The 23,209-nt window shown below is 32.7% G+C and overlaps 1 protein-coding gene and 1 long non-coding RNA gene across 2 annotated transcripts; both read right to left on the bottom strand.

The window, feature by feature from the left end:
- Nucleotides 1-3,283: 3,283 nt before the first annotated feature.
- LOC128205770 (uncharacterized) lies at nt 3,284-4,151 on the bottom strand. Its single transcript, XR_008256322.1, has 3 exons — nt 4,077-4,151; nt 3,778-3,854; nt 3,284-3,411 (listed from the first exon to the last, which is right to left on the bottom strand). It is a non-coding gene; the product is annotated as an uncharacterized LOC128205770 (long non-coding RNA).
- Nucleotides 4,152-20,448: 16,297 nt separating this feature from the next.
- Nucleotides 20,449-23,209, bottom strand: LOC128205763 (cystatin-like). Its single transcript, XM_052907695.1, has 3 exons — nt 22,973-23,209; nt 21,911-21,970; nt 20,449-20,687 (listed from the first exon to the last, which is right to left on the bottom strand). Exons 1-3 carry the CDS (start codon nt 23,156-23,158, stop codon nt 20,580-20,582), a joined length of 354 nt encoding a protein of 117 aa, XP_052763655.1. The 5' UTR covers nt 23,159-23,209; the 3' UTR covers nt 20,449-20,579.

Here is a 23,209-nt window from a genome sequence, read left to right as displayed (position 1 = left end):
TCTAAGATTGATGGTGTTCGAAACTCAACACGTTCGTGTCAAAATTCAGTACACGCTGTTTTAGCACACATTTTGTACAATATTTTTTGTCCAATTTTTTTTTAAATATATTTTTTATACAGACATTTTTCACTACTAGAATAATGTTTGAAAGATGCATATAAAGCACCAGTTTACCAAACCAGGGGAGAATATTTGACGCACCGCAACTCATTCTGTAAACCACTTAAACTTTCGCGTGTGTATGATTGTTTAAGATGTTAAATCGTGGTTTTAAATAGCGACTGATGAGCTTGTCGAAAGCTATTAAAGCAATGATAATCACAACTTTTGTGAATACTAAATGCCACAATAACTTTGTTGATTTCCCTCTCATTTATGAATCGTCTAGCTGGATAGTTTAATAGTTTTTACAATCTAGTTATTATTCTTAATATTGTTCATAAGTGTCTCATTTTTATGAAAAAATGTTATTTTCTATAAATTGCTAATTTACTCGTCTTCTTTTTAGATACATTTTATATATAATGCCATGTGTTTTGTTTCTATACATATTGTTGTGACGATAAACTTGTTATGCTTAAGTCGAATACAACTTCTGTTCTGTTTTGTCGGTTGTGTTTGTTTATTTCGCTCTGTATTTATATTGTTGACGCATTAACAACGAGCGTAAGGCACAATATCTTGAATTAAATATTGAATTCGACTTAGTGTCAATTCCATAGAGGAGTATCGTTTGGTTCTGTGTAGGACCGTATTATATTTCACCGATTCGTACATTAACCTGCCACTCGTTCCACTTTATACTGTCCAGGTAGCACACAAACACACACACACACACGCACACGCACGCACTCACACGCGCACGCACGCACACACACACACACACACACACACACACACACACACACCGGGTCTATCCGGGCTATCAGTTCAACTTGACGATGTAGTGCCAATGTTAGGACGATAATGAGTTGAAAGAAAATAATCAGAATTAAATTATGGCAGTTCGCTGTGTTTTAACTATAAGCAAAGGAAACTCAATAAAATACAATATTATTTATTACATGTCTTGAAAAGCATGTAAAAAAATCAGTTGTAAGTACTATATTTGTACGACAGCGGCCCGACGTCGTACCGATATCATACAAGTGAGTCTGCTGTTGAGCCATCAGCGAACGGTTTGTATGATTTATTCTATTATGTCCCTTGAAGTAACTATTACACAATATTTCAAAACTCAAGAAACTTATATGAAGCATACATGACACTTATTACATTTAATATGTATTTACATTGTTGTTTTAAGAAGTATAATGACTTCGAATATTAAATCATATATGACAGGTATGACGGTGTTTATATTTGATTTGATTATGGTATTACACTGTAGAAATGAAAATGACATACAAAAATACCATATATTTAAAAGCAATTTATCACTAAAATAAATGATACAACTTGAAAAACACAAATGCAAACTGATGTATTTAAACAGTGTATAAAGGAACACACATTGTTAAAAATATCATTATATTGATGACACCTTTTAACTTTAATTCCATGTGCAATGGTAAGGGATGCAATGCAACTTCCAGACGAGTTCCTACGGATTTATAAACCAACTCTATTTATGATCAATGTAATGGCATATCATCCAACTTTACGTTGTAGCTGTAAGCTAGCCAAAGGTCCGTGAACAGCATTCTTGACAGCGGCGTCCACATTGACATGAAGGGACCTTTTCCCGTATCCACAATCATGTCGTTCTGTGGCAGGTTTTTAAACCAATTGGCTATTTGCCTTAACGGAGCAACCTCGTTAAACTAAAACAGTCTGCTCTCACACTGAATGATATCCCACGCAAGTAGGGACACGCACAGCACTTAATTATTTCTTTCGGAGGGAACATTACTTTCCCTGTTCTCCTATAAGAGCAAATATTCCATGACATGGAACTTCAAAAGCTTCGCAAGTATGCAAGTTTTTTTGTTGCTTTGATGTGTTTGATTGGGCGGGGATGCGAGTGGGCTTGGGCAATTATTTTTAGACTGATGAAATTTAAGCTGGCGGTCAAAATAAAAAATAAAACATTAGTAATCAAATTTCTGAAAAATATGTGTAATTAGTCCGACGAACGGAAATATACATTGAATGGTCTAAATGAAGTTTGAAAGGGCAATGCTTATCACTAAATATATTTTCATGTAACTGTTAATAAACATTGTACTCTGAAAGATTATCACCATTTCCCTTTTATACACGCAAGCTAGAATTTCTCAGCAAATATGTTGACAGGAGAGAGATAGGACAGGGAGACAGTTGTCTCCCGTGTATCGTTGGTTTTAACCGGGAAGGTAATAACACAAGCAGCCTTTCCGGGTTAAGAGCTATGGTTCCTCAACCATTGCATATAACACGATCACTTCCGTTCTTCCGTCTGTTAGGTAAAAACCAAATAACTTCATTGGTGCGGATTAAAATGTACTCGAATAGGCTAACTTAAATTGCAATATATAAATAATCTACTACATTCAATTAAACAGCTGTACAAGTAATTCGTACAAACAATGTAGAAGTATCGGTCCATCTTTCTGTTTGTTTGCTGTTTCCTCCACGTCATTCAGGAAGGTGAGAAAGTTTTCAACAGAAAGAGGGACATTCTTAATTTCATCCCACTCGGTGAACTGCATATGCGACAGAGTTTTCTCAGAAAAGCGCTAAAAAGAAACATGATGTTTCTTTGAAATCAGTTATTGTCATGATGTTCATTATTCGTGATTAGAGTAAGATTGGCGTTTATAAAAACGCGTCAAACCGTTCCAATGTTATGCATTTTAAACGAAGCCTGCAATACAATGAATTGTGATTAAATCGACTATATTCATTTGTTGTCTAATCTCATTTCATGTTCTTATTGCTTGTCATAAATGTTTGTCGTAATCAAATATGTTCTCCATTATTCGTTGGATATAGATACTTAAAGATGAAAGATGATTATGTTACTACTTTATTACTCTTATTACCCCTGTCGCTTTCGTATGTTGTATCTTAAGGCTTCTCATTGCATTGTGTGGTTTCCTTGTTTCACGTGAAGAGCTTCAAATGACCCCTTCTTAAACGCCTGCATGTTTTCCGCCGGGTAGTATATTCCAACATTTTGTTAATAGACAATGTCAGGTAAAATTGTTAATATAACTCTTAAAGAACAAATTTCAAATGGCTGTAGAGTTGATTATAATATTTAAATAAAGGAATCATGTGTGTGTTATTTACCCTTTGTTTGTCCATGTCTGGCTCAAAACTGACAATACATGAGCAGTTTTCTTGGACAACCAATGTCAGGAAGGCATTAACGGTCTCTGGCAAAGGGGTCTGTGCAACAAGAAATCGGCGTTTTTCTTTGAAACCCTGAAAGAGATATTAATGTTCATGTCCTCATCGGCTTGACTTGAATAACAGTCTGATAAACAACTTTATTTATGATATAGGCATAACTGTTGTTAACCATCAATAAACTACTCAACCGATTATATTTTAAAATATGAATAAACAACAATGAAACATAATTTTATTTGTAATCCTATTATATACATGTTTCTTTGATTTTTAAGGCTAAGATATGCCTATGGTGTCGGAGAATATCGTTACAAATCCAAACATCATTAAGTTTATATGCCCATTCGAGACTGAACTCAGTTAAATGTATTGTTTAAGAAATGAATGTTTATAGGTACATATATTGAATGTCAGCTAACTAAACAAACGTTCACCCACATGTATGTACACAGCATTGATGTAATCAGACGCTCCACTTTCCAACCCAAGGTAGAGTCGTGGTCGGTTTTCATCACCTACATGAACAGCCTTTGTTCGTTATATATTTGGTAACTAGATGTTTTTATAGTTTTCATTGTATTATCATATTTTAAGTGCAAAGGGAAGACTTGTTCAGATCTTCGTGTTGAAGTAACACTATCAAAATATGGATGCAGTTCACAGTGTTACTTTGTTTTATCATGTAATTAATCTAGGTATTTACAATTAAGGACTACAAGGAACAGGGAAATAAATACCTGGTATGTCTGCATTGGCCCGATTTTTAGCCAAGTGTTCTTTATTTCTTTTGATTGCGTTTGCTTCCTGTTTCGATCGCTGTTCAACGGTGTGCTGAAGTTGCTGCAAAAATATGAATTCGTCATTGTCTTGCATATAAATTTCATTGAAAGCTTTCAAACAATATCTTCCGGTTTGTTCATATTTCTCTGTTATTACCATCTATAACATAAAGCAAGTTAGTTATGTAGTAAAGATGTTATAATCAAACAAATAAACCCAAAACATTTGTAAAGTAATGATATTTTAAAACATTAATCAGCTACAGATAATGAAAGGATTTGATTAAACTTAAACTTTAAATATATATATATTTAAACCAACCTGAAATTGCCTGTTTAAGTCAGCTCTTCTTGTTGTCTTCATGTACTGCTGAAACTGTTCTGCCTTGATCTGTGTGCAGTTGAAAGCCAGGGAATACAAAACAGCCTTGTGGAGATATTGATACTGCTCCTACAAAACAATGGTGCTACGAAAACTTAAACAAGAATATAAACTAAACAATGATCACTAAATAATTAAAAATGTAACCATTCCATTCCATGCTGCAAGAGCAGGAAGCATTTATGTTAGGATATCACTTAGATTTCAAGTTCCAGTTCAGAAAGTGAAAACTAGTATTTATCAAAATAATAATGATATACGCCAACTTTTAAAACGCATTGAAAATTACTATCTATAATCTACATGAGCATATGTGATTGATGCAAATACAATATAACATCATTCAAATCATATCGCAACGTTCATTCTATTTCAAAACGCTAATAGTCTAACGCCGCAGAGCGAGTATTTGGCATCTGATTGGAATTAAAGTGAGCATAGATAGTGCGATATAATTTTATCCCACCATAGTCTGTATCATATTCGGCCTGTTTTGTCGCATGTTGACCACACATCCAGGGATATCAACCGCTCCTTCAGTTTCACCCTCCTTCGCCAGGATGTCCAGAGCAATGTATGTGCCCGTTTGTCCCACACCGGCACTGCAAATACCGATAAAAGATAAATATCCATAAACATATATCCATTTTCATGAAACTATTTGGTTTCCACCCCGTGTACGCACACTTTGTATTTCAAATTTCAAAGGATTCGTCTATTAGTTTTTATATCAGTCAAAAGAATAGTGTTTGTACCTATTGGTCGAATTGCCAGATATAGCTTGCTTATATTGAAGCTGTAACATTATTTACGTGTGTTTGCTCGATTATTTGCTTGCAGATGATCTTGCAATGTTGCTTTGCTTCAAAAAGTAAACGGACATGAAATGCGATGAACAAATTAGTTTGCGCAAAAACTACACAAAATCGAGAAAACATTATTGGAAACATTATTTTGTTTAAAACACAGTCTCACACTTTATCTTTGAAGTGAACATTATACGGCACATGTTGAAGATCTGTTTAAGGTTGAGAAAATGTGTTTTGTTCATATAATTATAATTATTGAAACAATTGTATGGGAGACATTTACTTTTATATGTGCGATGTCACGACTTTACTAGAAAAAAGAATATTCAACAGCATAATAAAGTGATACCTGCAGTGGACCACAGTAGGTCCTTTATACTTTGTAGGAGTATTCAGTACTCTTTGTCTGAACTCAATGATCGCTGTGACGTCGTCAGGAATGCCTTTGTCAGGCCAACATGTGAAGTAGGTAGATGCAGTTGGTAGATGGAACATTTAAACTACATTTAGTAGGTAATGCATTGTTCTTTAAAATGTATTCCACTCAAGTGCAATACGGCCGTATTCCACTCTGCTGAGGTAATGCTATAACAAGCATCATTGAGCGATTTTAAGATGACGTTACAAAGCAAATAGTGCATCATCAATATGACATTTATTATACAATCCTTTGTCTTTAAGGTGATTTTATACCAGTAACAGTCACAATAAACGGCTAATTATTATTCCGTTTTGTTAAGGAATATCCATTTCGTCGCTCTTGAATTGTGCTAATTTTGATTTTACTCGGGTATCACCTCATGAAAGCCAATTTTGAAAACATTCACTAGTGTTTAATATCATATCGCTGATCAAAACGCAATACTAACCCCATATTATAGAACCGTAAAGCATGCACAACTAATATTTCTTGATTTCCAGCGCGAACGTCTACGTTGTTAAGAGATCGATCAATGCAATGTGCTGTTTGTGGAGTTTTGTGATGTTCTTCCATGCTAAAATACACTTAAATATTGAGAAGGCCAAGAGCAAACAACAGCGACACCAAACCCAGCGTTACTTTGAACAATGCTAAAGTTGGATCTTCTTAAATAAAAAGATGACTTTAACAATCGTTGAAATTGCTTATTGTTAAAATAAAGTGTTTTGGAAATTTCGCATAAAAACCATTTCTCTGGCCATAAAATAATGCAAACATAGTACATATTGTTGAAATTAAAGACGAAGACAATATTGTACTATTTTCCTCTGAACAGTATTATGATTTCGGCATGTAAGAATAATTTCTTCTTTAACACACATACACACACAATAGGTTTGGATGAAGCCAAAGTTTCCAGCACACCGTGTGGAATATTTTCACTTTTGAATGTCGTATATATGAAGATTCATCGATCTAGGGTAAACAATTTCCATTTCTACCGTAACAACATTAGAATATAGTGTTTTTTTGGTATGGAATTTGCTGAAAGTAACCGGATCAATGTATCAATATTTTACTCTGTTATAGCTTAATGGCAAGGCATTGTCAAGAGCCAATTTGCATCCATTAGCAAAGCGATATTCTTACGTGTTATGAAGGTCGCTTGAGAAGTTGGATTGTAAGAGGAAGCATGCAGACAGTATTAATGTTTAATGTGTTGGATTGAATGATCAATGGCCATCCATCCTATTCAACTGCCTGCGTGTAAGATGCTGGAGCAATGTTAGCTAGGACATTTCTGAAATTCAGTCAAAACACTGACCGTACTCCATAACACTTGTAAATGCTGAACTTGTGTCCTTGCCAGAAATGCACTTGTTATGGCAATGTTGGTTCAATTTAACCTTGGGTTGTACTTAAACTCATCCTTTAGTTGATGCAGTTGTTTCTAAAGCGCGTGATTTTCGTACTTTGAACAGTATGAAAGGGGCGTAAACCTTTCCAAACCAGTAAAAAAGCAAATAATAGCTAACGGACATGTGTTGTACAACAATATCATAATTTCATCGAGCATTATCATCTACAACAATAGCACCAAAAGCGGATCCAATCATTGCATCATTTACATTTGACTAAAGAGCATCATTTCAAAAACGGGTTAAGTTGTATTAATATAACTTTATAAATTGAAACGCATGTACGGATTTTCTAACAGTTTACAAAGTGTGATGTGAGCGGCCATCTAACGGCCACGACAACGACTTAGCCTTAGAACATCAAGTCATCCTTATTGTTTTGAAAATAAAAAAATAACACAAATGGACAGGTTTTAATGCCAATTTTTGTGCATGTATTAAAAGAAAGATTCAATATCCTTAAAATATAACAACGTTTGGGTATGTCATTCTGACGTTGTGTGTAGATTTGTCAAATTCACTATCAATCTAAACCGCTTTGCCAAGAGAAGACTTGAGGTGCCAATTACCTCAAATATAATGTAAATTCAAACATAAGAAACTATGTACATAGACAAGAAGACTGTAGATAGCTCTATTTTCGGTACCAAAACAACAGTAAATAGTGCAAAAATGCAATAACGTGCAACGTTAGTCCTTTCATAATTCGTTTTATTTTGCGACGTATTGATATTTTGCGACTATTTTGAACAAGAGACATTAGTAACTTAAACTTATTATACTGACATTTTATCCAAACAATGTGAATGCTTGGCAAACAAACGTTATAAGGATAATTGTATGTGGTATTCTTAAACGATGGTAAAAAATATTATTCCTTAATGATAATAAAATGTTTGTTTATATAGTATCATTTTCGATTTTTTTTTCTCTTTGGAACTGCAATTACTAACAGTCCGTTTATTTCTTTAGAAGAATACACAATCGTACAGCTATACATATAAAATGATACATAGAACTGACATGAATATACATATCTTCAATATATTGTTAAATAATGTGTTTAATGCTGTTAATAAACTCATTCAGAAAACAAACATTCACATTTTTTTCTTTAAGAACGTCTGTAAAGTAAGCAAATCATTAAATAAAATAAATAAATAAAATGAATTTTCGATTTTTTAATCCTCCTTTATGAAATACTTTTTTGGAAAAAATAGCGCTTAACCCGATGCTAGGGGCTATTGTCTGAGTTACACGGACCGTTGTTGTCCTAGAAAATGTTAAAGCTAAAACTTATATAAATATTTCTTTTCATAATCTGGATGAATTTTGTTTTTTCCTGGCCAGTGCAGTTAACGAATCGATTCGAATTGCAATCAACAATAGGAAGTTTGAAAAGATCCACCTTTTATCATGAAAAAAATCTAAAGTCGCATTTACCAGAACCACGCGAGTACTTTCGGATACCGCATATGCATGCATATGTTGTTGGCATCGAATTATACGACCTAAGGCGGGAATGAAGTGCTCGATAATCATAACTGGCCCCAGCTGTTTGTATACAATGCTTATGCAGTGTTATTTTCCTTCTGCGATGCGTAATTATTTGTCTGCATATTGCTTAAATAGCATTCAAAGTTTAAAGAAATCCCTAAAGTATCATTACGATTAGGTAATTTAGTTAAATACGACGACTTTAAACACGGTTTTTTTTCAGATAAATTAAAAACATATCTGCTGTGATTCCCTCATGCAACGATAAGCGGATTTATATTGTCAAAAACGGCGATAGAAAATGTTATTTAGAACACAACCTACATTTTCAGGCAATGCAGAAGAAGATAATTAAGTACTAAGCTTAATCATTAACAATTTCAACAATTGCTGGTGTTAAAAGGTTCGCCTAATTCCACTATTCCGATACACAATCTTTGTGTCAGACTTTGAGTTGACAGTATATCAGCCAATGATGAATATTCTTAGACAGTTAGATGACCTGAAGTGCTATGTTAATGATTAAGAAAGGACACTTTTTCAGGTGCACTGCAAAACATCCATTATCACTTTTCCGGTTCCAAGGGAGGGGGCGCAAAAATATGCACCCCTTGGTAATCCCTAGATCTGCTCTTCAACACGCCTCTGAATTCACTAACACAAAATTGCGTATTTTAAAATTACAATAATTTTTTTTGCCAAGAACAAATGTTGGATTTACCATTTACTTGAATCAAATCTAAAACATTTCAATGTATTTTAAATTTCATCATATTTGCATGCTGACAAATTTGATTTAAACAATAGTTTGATTGTTTTTGTCTCGGATCGCGGTGTTTAGAGCTAAGATTTTGTTTGTGTTGACCTTTACTACCCCCGTAAATGCGGTAGGCGTGCTGTGAGCACATACAATGAATTTACCTTACAAACAGCTTGATAAGATATTAGCTTATGACTATTAATACTTAATTAAAGTTACTACTGCATAGAATATTTGTAAATATCTTAAGGTCATTACATATTTGTAAATCATATAAAGTTTGACTTAATTCGAAAAATGAACCAAGTAAAATTTTAAGAGCTAACAGTATTTTTCAAAAAAATATTTTCATGCATTTGGTTATGGCTTTTTGCATTTTTTTTATAAAGCTAAATAACTTGTAAGAGGTCACGATGTGACACAGAGCTTAATAAATTAAGAAATAACAAAAGAACCTCAGCATATTTATAATATGTTCTTGTTAACAGCTTAGGGTTGTTGACTGAATTAAGAATTTATAATATACATATTATATACACACTATATTCAACCTGTTTTACCTCATATGGTCTGAATAAACATTTTTACAACTGACCAGTTAATATTTTCGTTTTCTTTAATTCAGGTCTTTTTAGATATTCCAACCCAATTTTGAGCTACCTTTATATCAATGCACGACCTATGGTATTCCCAAACACGAGTTTTCTGGAAGAAATTTAAGAACAAATCGGAAACGAATCCAAACATTTCTCTAGAGACCTTTTTGAGCATTTCTGACATCTTTCCGACAATTTAAATGCTGAAAACAACGAGGGCATTGAAGCATTCCTGCAAACATTTGACGGGCAACAAGACACTTATGAGACTATGTATAGTAAACTAGACTCACGATTTACAGAACGTGACATTCGAAACGGCATCAAACATTTAAAAAGGAATAAATCGATCGGTATAGAGACTGTTTTAAGGAAAATTTTATCGAATGTGCCGAGCAATTATCCTGGCCGCTGCAGATATTGTTTAATAGGATATTTGACTCTGGAACATTTCCAAATGTATGGTCAAATGGGAAATATTGTACCAGTACTTAAGAAACCACCCTCAGATGATGTGAATAACTATAGGGGCGTGACACCAATTAGCTGTTTCAGAAAGATGTTTACAAATGTTTTAATCAACAGACTTAAAGGTTGGCATTGAAATATGAGAAGCTAACGGACGCACGATTTGATTTTAAAGCTAACTACTGATGCGATCTTCGTTGAAATGTATCAAGATGAAAAGAGAAAGGTATACGATGCTTGCATAGACCATTCTATGTGTTGTGACCGGATCTATAAAAGTGGCCTATGGTTTAAACTAAATAAAGAAGGGAAACTAAAAAATCTTAGTTCAATGTATAATTATATTAAGTCGTGTGTTAAACATACGAACAGGCTATCAGACTTTTTTGAGAATGGCATCGGCTTATTTCAAGGGGAGGTCTATTCGCCGATATTGTTTAACCTATTCGTGAATGACATTGAGACAATGTTACACGATAATTTGAACTCAGGATTAACGCTAGACCAGCTGTTTATGTTCTTGATAATGTTTGCCAACGATTGTTTTTTTATTAAGCGAAACGGCCGCAGAAGGATAACAAAGTCATATTGACATGTTACATCGGCACTGTGAACAATGAAAGCTAAAAGTTAATATCAACAAAACCAAAGTAATGGTCAGTTACGACAAAGTGATATATCTACGTATAACGGTTAAAGCATAGAAGTAGTGGACAATTACAATTACTTAGGGTTTGTTATAAGCTCTGTGGTCCTTTCGTAAAGGTTTCAATAATATTGCGAGTAGAGCATTGAAATCAATTATGTCACTTCGGAATATGACAATCGACTTATATTTACCAATACATATCACATTTGATTTATTTGATTCTTATGGTTCCTCGATCCTTTATTATTGTGCAGATTTGTGGGGATTTTCTACGGCCGATAGCCTAGAGAGACTGCATCGTAAATTCCTAAAACAAAGACACTTAATGTGAAAATGACCACAAATAACCTAGCTTTATACGGTGAAACGGGACGTTTCTCTTTTTTGTTATCCGGAAAGTCAGAATTGTAAAATATTGGTTTAAACTTATGAATTGTTACTTCTAACCATATAATGTACACTATGTATAACACTTTGCTACTTAGATAAGATCAAGGCAAATATAATTGGATGTGAAATGTTAAGGAGATGTGACAATTGACTGGATTTTGTGATGTGTGGACATTCTGAGACTCTGTGGTCAATGTGCTGCTTTACATCGAACAGTTTAAACTCAGATTAAAGGACCTCAACATTAGGCAATGGCGAAACATCGACAAGAGTTATGTAAACTTAGTTATGTTAACTTAGATTATCTTCACACAAACTATTCGTAGAACAAGGACGATATACGAACATTGCAAGCAGTTATCGAAAGTGCATTATTTGTTGAAATAATGACATAGTGAGACCATTTTGTTCTTATTTGTTCAAGACATAGGGAAATTCGTGAAAAATATATTCCTTTGTATTATCGGAGAAGACCGAATATGTTCAAATTTGTAAACATGCTGAACACAACGAAAAATACATTCTACACAAAAAAGCATCTTATTTAATAAAGGCAAATACAGTAAGAAACTCTGCAATCAACATTCCTGTGTGATATGTTAAATTTGTATTATACACTCTCGTGTCAAAATTCACTTATTGGTTTGCTTTCTGTGTTTGTATCATTATTTATGTTATTGTTTGACTGTGTACCATTTACATACAGGTGTGTTTGAAACAAATCTGTAATTTATAATAAGCTGTACATGCTTACATCAGAATAAACTTTATGTTATGTTATGTTATCAAACAAAAGTCTGATTTGTTTTCCTTTTACAAAGATTTCGTTAACTTTAATACATGCCTTTGAAATATTCCAACCTAATTTTTAGCTACCTTGATATCAATCAAAAGTGCTGTTTTTTTCCTTCTACAAAGATAAATGTAATTCTTGATTTCATTATAATGTATATTGTATAAATCAGTATTTTCAAAAGTGGATAACAACCTAAATGTCTCACAGTCATATGGGAAAGATAATTTTCCAGTTGATTAAACATTTTTACACTGTTTAATAATGTTTGAATAACATTACGATTCCAAAATAGACGCACCAAAATTTCCTCCTCTAACAAACAAAATGTTCATAATCTGTGATTTACAATATTGATTTTAAACAGTATTCAGAATTTAGCTAAAATCCTATGTATAATCCATGTTTGGAACCATTGTATATGAGTATCCTAACTAAGTATCCTTAATATCAATCCACCAATCTTCTTCCATGTCAACATCCTGTAATAAACTGTTTTATTTAAGCATGACAATTTGGAGTCTCATTATTATTTAAAAGTACTTTGAAACATGTTTTACGTCCATTGCTTTCAAGCAGTGTTACTCTCAATACAGCATGAAATGCTTGGGTTTTAAGTCCTATCATTGTCATTTAATTAAAGTTTACACTTGGTTGTGTAGTTCCTAACAACTCTTATTAAACCATCATCAGATAAATAGTTAATATTTGTCCTTGTATTATTTTCTTAGGCTCTCTTTGTTACCAATGTATCTGTTTCATAACCAATGTCTCTAGTAGAATGTTTACCATTTTTATAAAGTCTTCCCTTTAGTTCCAGTCTTTATATTATGAAACAAAAGCAATGGAGTATCAAGTACATCTTCAATTGCATCAGTTGATAAACTTTCAACATAACCTACAAAACAAACTCTTAATACTTCGATTCAAATATTGTTGTCTTTTTAATTTAATTTCTTTATTGAACATTCAGCAATCAATTTGCTTAAATTAGTCTTACATACATTAAACCTATATATAAAAACAGTATTGACTATTTATAATTTTTCTAATCCAAGAGAGATTAAAACTGTTACAATAGTTTAACATATATCATTTTTAGACCCCATCTTTATAGTAATTTACTAACCCCGAAGTTGTAATTGTATTGGGACTTTCCCATTTATATGTCTCTTGTTGACTCTTAAACTCTACTAGACTACCAATTTCATTGTTGATATAAGACAATTAAAACTAATGATATAGCTTCAATTCATTGTTATACTGTTAATGCATTCTTACTCATTACTGATAACGAAATATTAATACAATAAATAAAACATGGGCATGCCCAGTAGTTAACATATAGACCCTGTTTACATGCACAAGATAAGATTCCAAACAACGCCGAACGAGAGACACACTTACAAACACCACGAACAGACCCGACACGCATCAAAATAGCTTCATCGATATATGATTGTATAACCGCTTAGGAACTGTCATTGGAACTGGAGTCCAATGGTAAAAGAGTCTACTGAAGATTTAAACTATTACATACGTCATATCAAACTAAGTTCTGAGTTTATTGCGAAATTGTATTCACTGCAGCAAGCTGTCTGACGTAACTTTATCACTTGGATCCAAACATGGTACAAAAATTGCTTTTTTCATATTTTCAATAATGGGTGGAAATCAAATCCGGTATTCCCTGAAAGAGGTATACGTCAGGGATATCCACTTTCTTCAATACATTTTATTCTAGCTGCAGAAATTATGGCCCTTAGAACTAGTTGCATTGTAAAAGGTATTGAGGTCACAGCAGACAATATAACAGTTCCACCCAAGAGATCTCAGTTAGCTGATGACACGACTCTTATATAAACTCTGTACATGATATTGAAAACGCGTTACAAATAATTGAAGAATATGAAAAAAAAATCCGGACCAAGGTAAATAAATAACTCTAAAACGGAAGGTATGTGGATAGGAAAAGCCCAGGAGTATTCTATAAAACCTTGGAATATCAACTAGTCAAATAAACCAATTAAAGCACTTGGGATTTATTTTGGTCTCAACTCGAGAGAGTGCGAATCTTTAAATTTGGATTCTAAAGTAGAAAAATGCAAAGAGATAGTACAAAGTTGGTCAAAAAGAAAATTAACGTTTCATGGAAAAATACAAATTATAAAAACGCTACTAATTCCAAAATTCACGTATGTCTTTCGTGCAATGGTCGTTCCGAATCATGTGATAAAACTATTAAACAAAATCATATTTAGCTTTTTGTGGGATAACAAAAATGAAAACATAAAACGACCCTTATTGCTGCAAAAATGAAAGGTGGTTTAAATATGATAGATTTTGAATCTTACATTCACTCAATAAAATAAAATGGGTGAATTCTTTAATTTCAAAAGAAAAAGCTCATTGGAAAGTTATACCTAATTATATGATGCAAAAATTTGGTAAGGATTTTCTAGTTTTTTCTATGAATTTAGATAGTCCTAACAGCATTGCAACCAGTTACTTATCTGCCTTTTATAGAGATCTAATTAATCTTTGGATAAGGCTAAAAAATGTTAAACCCGAATCTCCAAAAAGTTATGACATCAGGAACCAAGTTATTTGGGGCAACAAATTTACTAAATTTCACAACAAATCACTCATTTTTTTAACTGGATTAATTCTGACATATATTATGTAAATGATATACTAAATGAAGACGGTGAAATTGGTGGGGAAAAATATATCATAAATTACGCTATAGGCAAAATTGGATATCATAAATAAATATTTTAAAACATGTTTTCCCCCAAAATTGGTTACGAATAACCTCTAGCGAAATATAAAAAAAAATCAAGAGTGTCAATAAATAAAAATATTACTATCAATAATAAATCACTTATACAAATGACAAACAAGGATATATATTCGTATTTGATTAAAGACAAGGTTATCAAACCTCATGTCCATCGCTTTTGAAAACATTACTTTGATAAACAAATAGCTTGGATTTAATTTTATAAAACTATCTATGCCATACCAGACAACAGAATAATACAATTCAAATATAAAGTTTTAAACAACATGTTTCCGTGCAACGTTATAAAGCACAAATGGGGTATGATTAACTCACCAAACTGCAATATTTGTAACACATGTGAGACATATGAACATGTTTTCATAGATTGTTTAGCAGTAAACACTGTTTGACAGACCATTTCAAATGCCTTTTCAAAATACGGGGTAAAAAAGAATATAAGAAAGATTGAATGTATTGTACTTGGATATTATATTACTAATCCTGAATATTTTTATTTAAACCTAATATTTGCCACTCTAGGTTATAGTATATATAAAGCATATTTCATCAGCGATAATAGACGAGAACATGTCGATATTATGCATATCTTTAAAAATGAATTTTTCATTCTATTCTCATACTATAACAAGAGTGACACTCACAAAATACGCCCATCAATAATTTCTTGGATTCTAAGACAACTTACTGTCACATTGGCCCTTTGAGAAGCAAGCTTTTCAAGAAGCAAATGATTAGAGAGCGGACAAAGCTAAAATGGCCAATTTTGACAAATTCAGGGGGCCATAACTCTGGAGTGCCTAAAGCGATTTGGATGGTTATCGAACTTGACCTAGATATTTCACCAACAAACACTTTCATGAAGTTTGGTGGAAATTGGATGAGAAATGTTCAAGTTAGAGAGCGGACAACATTGTGGAGCCGCCCGTCCGCCCGCCGCCCGCCCAATTTTGACAAATTCAGGGGGCCATAACTCTGTAGTGCCTAGAGCGATTTGGCTGGTTATCGAACATGACCTAGATATTTTACCAACAAACACTTTCATGAAGTTTGGTGGAAATTGGATGAGAAATGTTCAAGTTAGAGAGCGGACAACATTGTGGAGCCGCCCGCCCGCCCGCCGCCCTCCGCCCGCCCGCCATGGGTGTTCCCATAATACGGCCATCGTAAGATGGGCGTATAAAAAGCATAAAGTCACAAACAGATGTTTGAATAGTTTTGCCGAATATTTTGGCATCATATAATGATTTAGTGTATTTCATGTGTTATAACATTGATGTTTTAGCTACATAAAAAAATGTATTTGTACCAGCTGATAAAGCAAGTAATAATGTAATCATAGTTTGACGTTTATATTATGTAAATACTATTATTGAAGAGTTACAATCTTCTAGAAGGTACATTTCTAGCCAGCTCGATGAAGAAAGTGTTATTAAAAATCATATTGATTCTAATGCTAAATTTCAAGTTCTTTTGAATGATGGTCATAAAAACATTCCTACAATACACTGGTTGCCTAAAATGCATAAAAATCCGTATAAATCACAATTTATTGTTAATTCCATTTCTTATTCTACTAAACAAGTCTCAATTATATTAACATCCTGCTTAACTGCTTTAAAGTTTCATGTGAAAAAATACTGTAGTAATGAGAATTCTAGAATTTATCTCTTTTGGTCTATCAATAATTCTTTAGATTTAGTTAATGATTTTGAAAATAGACGGTATAAGACCTCAGTGCTTAATACTTATGACTTTTCAACGCTCTATACATCTATTGCACAGTCTTTAGTTAAAAATAAATTGACTCCTCTTATCGAAAAAACTTTTGCGAGGGACAAAACTACTTACATGGCATTTAATGCTAAAAAAGCTTTTTTTACTAATGATCGCTCAGATAAATATATCTATTGGACATGCACAGATGTCATTGAAGTTTTTTTTTAATTTTGTACTGAATAATTCTTTCTAAAATTCGATAAATGTTTATATAAGCAAACGATTGGAATTCCAATGGGTGCCAATTATGCACCTTTACTTGCAGACCTCTTTTTATACTGCTATGAAAGTGAATATATGTTGAAATTATCTAAGTCTGGAGATCTAGTTCTTGTTGATAAATTCAATAGCACTTTTAGATATATTGACGATATTCTAAGTTTAGATAATCCTGTGTTTACAGATAACATTAATTTGATATACCCTTCAAAATTGCAACTTAATAAATCTAATACATCCGTTTTAAAAGCATCCTATTTAGATCTGCAACTCGAAGTAAAGAAAGATATATTGAGTATCAATCTTTATGATATACGTGATGATTTTAATTTTAAAATAATTAATTACCCTTCTTTAGATGGTGATGTTCCTAGTTCACCATCATATGGTGTTTTTATTCCACAGTTGATAAGATTTCAGATATTATAAATTAAGGAAAACTTTCTCAAAATTTGTTAATGGTCATTAGAATCTCATATCAAAGTACAATAGTAGTCTTAAATCGCTAATTGCTAATAGTATTGCTCATCCCGATTTTTATGGTGATGTTTTAAAGAAAATTCGTAAAATTAAAATGTTTCCAGCAGGTAGTTGGGTAGATAGACCTTATGAATAGCTTGGATTTTATTTAAACCGTGGATATAAAGGCAATACTTTGAAGAGCATTTGCCTACTGGTTTTTGAGGATGAATACCTGAAACAAAATATAGGGTTGAATATAGCATCCTTTCATAACTAAGCTTTCAGTCTTTTGATTTTTTTAAGAAGAGTTTGCTAATTCACGTTATCTTTAAAACCGTATTTGGCGAACATGTTTTTGGCTGACTCGGAGTGTTTTGGCATGTGACTTCATTTTCTTCAAATGTTTTACATTTACAAATCATTTGGAAGAAAATATTAGCTAATACATGTCGCTTTTATGTTTAATAAGGTTTTCCTTATTTGTTCCCAGTTTTAGTACAATGATGCTTTTTATTATGAAACTCTATGATCACACAGTTTTAAACATTTTATTTTATAAGGCAGACTGTGTTGGATGTTTATAGTTTCAAACAATGACTGCATCGTATCTTTGTAAGTTTTTGCATTAGGTGCTCTGAATTGTATCCCTCCGTCTGCAGATGGAGTTGGGATCTCTAATCATAGACGTACTTGGGGTTTACCTATACGTTTATTATTATTTGTTTTATTGATAAGTTTCCTCAAGTTAATGCATACTTTGATAAGATTTACCTTTTGCGTTTTATCTTTATTAAGGATTGCTGTGATAAGGGTGAGGTTTGTGCACATAAACTGGTTTAAACCCCTAGTAAATTTAAATTTTACTGACCGTTCCAAGGCGGTACCTAACAATTCTTGATAAACATACCTATATGTTATATGTAGTATGAATACATATGCTGATTGTGGAGTTTTGTGCTGCTCTTCTATGTTTCTTGTTTGTGATTTTATGTTTTATGTCTTTGGCTTTTACCCAGAGCCACTTAACCGGGTTTATGTTTGAACGTTTTGTTACTGAGCTTGTTTCTGTAGATTTTTGCATAAATGTGAATGTGTTGAATTAAATTTGAAAAAGAAGAAAAACAATTGACTATAGAGATACATTTTCATTCGAATGTATATATAGTGAATGAGCATTGCAAACAGATATTTATACGCAATAAACGAATTATTCTTCACATTTGAATATAAACTTTTCAGTATGCTTGGCATACACGGTCCCACCTCAAAAATCTTATTATTAAGTGTCTGATGTATAGTATTCCCTGCATACTATTGATTGAGACACAGATTAATGACCTAATATCAACGTTTCATAGGTATTTGTTTTTATAAGTATCCGAAAAAAACGAGGCCGTTATTAATATCTGTTTGATTCTAAAGCTTTTTAATTGTTCTCGTGGTTGTTTGGGACGGGCAACCTCTTCTGGTCACAATAGTATCAATAAGATCATTGTTAAATCTTTAAGCTAAAAGATACCTACATTAAATTAAAAACAATAACGTTTTCACCAAATGTTCACGATTTTATCAGTAAACTTCAAGTACTGAACGTCAATAACTTTAACACGGTACAGGACGACTTGCTTTTAGATGACGTTTCACAATTGTGGTTGTTTTATATTCTGATGTTTAAAATAGTCCTTTTATTCATCCGTTGTCGACATTTGAATAAATATGCAAAATTTAATTCCGCGCAATAATGCAAAAAGTAGTTCAAGGCAAATCGAAAATGTTTAAAAATATGAAAATCAATCTACAATGAGGTTTAAAACCAACGTCATTCCTGTACTTTTTTATTGAAGAATAGACAGTGACGTGCTTGACGCGGAGGCATGGAGTTGTTTGTTAGTTAACACATCCTTACAAAATATAGTTTAAAACTATATTTTGTAAGGATGTGTTAACTAACAAACAACTCCATGCCTCCGCGTCAAGCACGTCACTAATTTCATTAATAAAGCTGATATTAAAAAAATGGAAATCAAATCAGACAATTTTCATTATCAACATTTCATTGAATGATATTAAAATACTAAATACACTAATTTAATTGAAATACACAACCATCGAGTTGTTAAAAGAGTGTAAAAATGAATTCGTATGATGGTTGTAAACTTTAAACGATATACAAACATTTGATATTGTGGTGTCTACCTGGGTCAGATTACGGAACCACTACACTATTTTTCTTGTCGTTTTTCGTATATGGTGTGTAGTTTTTTACCTCGGGAAAGCAACACAATGCTGTATTTATGAATTCTGAAACAATCGGCTCTGCATTTCACTCATTATCAAGCCACAGTAATTTGTCGGATAAACTACATTATTATTATTATTATCTTTATTTGGGATTGTTGGGATACGAGTGAGGTGTGTGCACTTAAACTGGTTTAACCCCCCAGTAAATTTACATTTTACTGACCGTTACAAGGCGGTACCTAACAATCCTTGATAAACATACCTAGTTTTTTTGTGCTGTTATTCCATGTTTCTTGTTTGTAATGTTATGTTCTATGTCTTTGGCGTTTACCCAGTGTTATTAAACCGGGTTTATGTTTTTGCTACTGAGCTTGTTTCTGTAGCTTTTCGCATATTAGTCGAAAGCGAACCTATTCGACATTGAAGTGTTTGTAACGTAAACCTATCGAGTACGGTTTTATTTGAATCATACTTTCGTTTGAATGTAATATACCCGATAATGCTATGTTAACGCATGATTTTTCAATAAAATGCAGATATTAAAATACCTCAGAGCATGACTGGCAGAAATAACAAAGGCAATTTAATTATCTAGTTGTTTATTTTTATTTATTCGTTTAAAAATCATTATGAGGTAATTTTTCTGAAATGCAAAGGTATTTATTTACATATGATTCAAAAGAAACAATGGTAAATATTAATTGTCTCTTTTTATTGATGTTTGATGTAACTTTAGCGAATTCCCTTTGTCCATTATTTCCTGGAAACGACGAGCTAGGCTGGGGTTATTGTGGTCAGGTCGCAACACATCTTGGTCAACTCCCTGTAGTTCTTCCATTCCGCCGTCACTGTCTCCAGTGTACAAGTATAGAACTTCTTGGACTGAAATGAAACAAATAATCATAAGGTCATTTTTGCACAAAATGTTCACTTGTTGTATCAAGGTGAATTGAAATGAAATTGTGTGCTTTGAAATGTTATTGAAATTGGCCGAAACCTGATTTTGGTTTCTCATGGCTCAATATTTTTGAAATTGTAAATCACTATCATATTCAAAAACTACGGAAAGTTAGTGAATGATAAAATGCATATTTAATGACAAATGTTTAAGAATGAAGTTATGTATGAAGTTTTGCATTATGTCATTTGAATGATAATTGGTGTATCAATTTCAATATTTATTTGAAAATTCTCCGTAGCGTTGCAAAAAATAATAGTTCATTAAGACCAATATTTAAATAAAAAAACATGACTTAATTTGGACAATCCTTTTTGCTTCTGTTTAGAAAACATACAGTTTTGCCCTGAAATAATCAATAGAAAAAGACATGAAAAGTGATGAGAAAAAAATGTATATTGTATGTCGATTTAAAGGCATAATTGTCATGCAGAAGGTTGATGGAAAAAAACACTAATAAAAAATCTAGAGCAGGCAACATAAATGACTGCACGATTTCTTGGGAACATCATTTAATTAAAGCTAAACAATGTAAAGTGGTGAAGTAAATAAAAAAAATCGAGGTTATGTGATCATTGGCTTCGTTGTCATAGTTTTCCTCGACGTTCGATTGATTTTAACAATTAAAAACCCATATACCCATAAAATATATTCCAATGCAAATTGGTATATATGTTGCAAGAATAAGGTTATGCCCTTGAAACTGGCTGTGATTCTCGCTAAGCGACTGTCTAGTAAATGTTTATGATGTTTTTCAAAGACAGGCAAATGGAACATAGGAACTTAACAAAAGAACTCTTACGTCTATCAAATTGAAATAAATCATACAAAAAACACTTTCCAAAAGTGTATCCAGAAATATGATGGTTAAATTAGCTGAAGTGTTTTGTTTTTTCCGTTCAATAACATTTAAGGTGTTGATCTATAGCGTAACATAAAGAAGCGCAGCTCATTCAAAACATTGAACATTTTATCATATTAAGCGTATCTTTTTTTTCTTTTAAGAACCATTTCCAATGCCCTATTTATAAGTAAATATATACATATTCATCATACAACAAAAGTTTTAGATATGTATGTAACAAATCGGAGTACATATAAGAAATAAACATTTAAACATCCAATTTGTATTAAAACTGTTACTCACTCCGTCTGCCATGTCTCGACGAACGTTAGCCTCCAAGATGTGTTTGGAGCCCGCAACAACCTGCAGATTTATTTGTCATCGTTGAAATATATTGTATCCAGCACTTGACAATTTTTATCACATATGAGTGTATTTGCCAACTTTCAATAATGAGTGTATATAATGTCTAAGACCATCAGACTTCAGGTATGAAATATGTGGATCTGGTATCTTCATAGTTTGATTGATTTTGTTTGCACAAACACTAGATAAAAACTATTGTTTAAACGTCAGGCCCCAATTTCTCGAAACTTCTTAAGCTTAACAGGCTTAAGTCGCTTATTTCAATTAGCCAAAATACATACTGAACATGGATTTTGATAAATGAAAAATGGTTTATTTTGATAATCATACAGATTATTCTTACATAATTTCTAAAAATTCTTGAAGAAAATATAACACATTTTATAGAAAAACAAAAATAGTGAGATTAGCTTAATCCTTTATAAGGGACTTAAAAAGTTTCGAGAAATTGGGGCCAGGTGTTTTAAAGAGTTCTTAGCAATAGAAACTCAACATAACTTTTTTCATACACAACAATTTAAATCTGACGAAACTTTCCAAACAATGAATCCGAAAAAAACTAAGAAATTATCAGAGATTACGATATCGTTGACATGCAGCATTTGAAATACTGTAAAACGTTAAGATATAGATATAGAGAATAAATGTTTGATTCAGTGATTTATCGTTAAATCTAACCAAAAGCTTTCGTTGTATGTCAATATAAGAGAAACATTTCCAAAAAAGAAAATGATTTAAGAATACAAATAGATACACATGTTCTATGTTGGGCGTACGAGCTCCAACAACACTTCCTACTATTAAACCATAAACACAACTTGTCACCATCGGGTATGAAAAATCGTTCTAACCCATACTTCCATAGTATATTTTGAAACTGTATTCACAGTATGTCGCAGTAAAGCTGTACTAATTTGTGTTTAAAATGACGACATAAGATGAATGGTAAGCTATTTCTGCACAAGCTTAAGCAGCACTACCTAATATGTTTCAACATACCTGGCGGGAGGCCTTAGTCAGTTTTACTAAGAAATACTCCGAACCCAGTTCCCCAATTGCAAAAGCAGCGGCGGCCTGCACCTCAACGTCATCTGTGCCAATCGGTGACGCCCCGCCTGGAACTCCCTGTGTCGTTGCGTAAGTCAAGCATACGGCGGCGAGAGCGCAGTAAGTTACAGTGTTCATCTTCTCTTTTTAGTGTAATAAAAGGTCGGTGTTTGACTAGAAATATACACG

The sequence above is a fragment of the Mya arenaria genome, chromosome 10, assembly GCF_026914265.1.
Source record: "Mya arenaria isolate MELC-2E11 chromosome 10, ASM2691426v1".
NCBI lineage: Eukaryota > Metazoa > Mollusca > Bivalvia > Myida > Myidae > Mya > Mya arenaria.
The sequence above is the reverse complement of the archived record's forward strand: the minus strand, read 5'-3'. Positions and strand labels throughout refer to the sequence as shown.

Excerpts from the sequence above, each read along its gene's own strand:
- LOC128205763 (XM_052907695.1), bottom strand. The coding sequence starts at position 23,158 with ATGAACACTGTAACTTACTGCGCTCTCGCCGCCGTATGCTTGACTTAC. Across the intron at positions 21,971-22,972 it reads TGACTAAGGCCTCCCGCCAG|GTTGTTGCGGGCTCCAAACA; the intron begins GTATGTTGAAAC and ends ATAAATCTGCAG. Across the intron at positions 20,688-21,910 it reads GTCGAGACATGGCAGACGGA|TCCAAGAAGTTCTATACTTG; the intron begins GTGAGTAACAGT and ends GTTTCATTTCAG.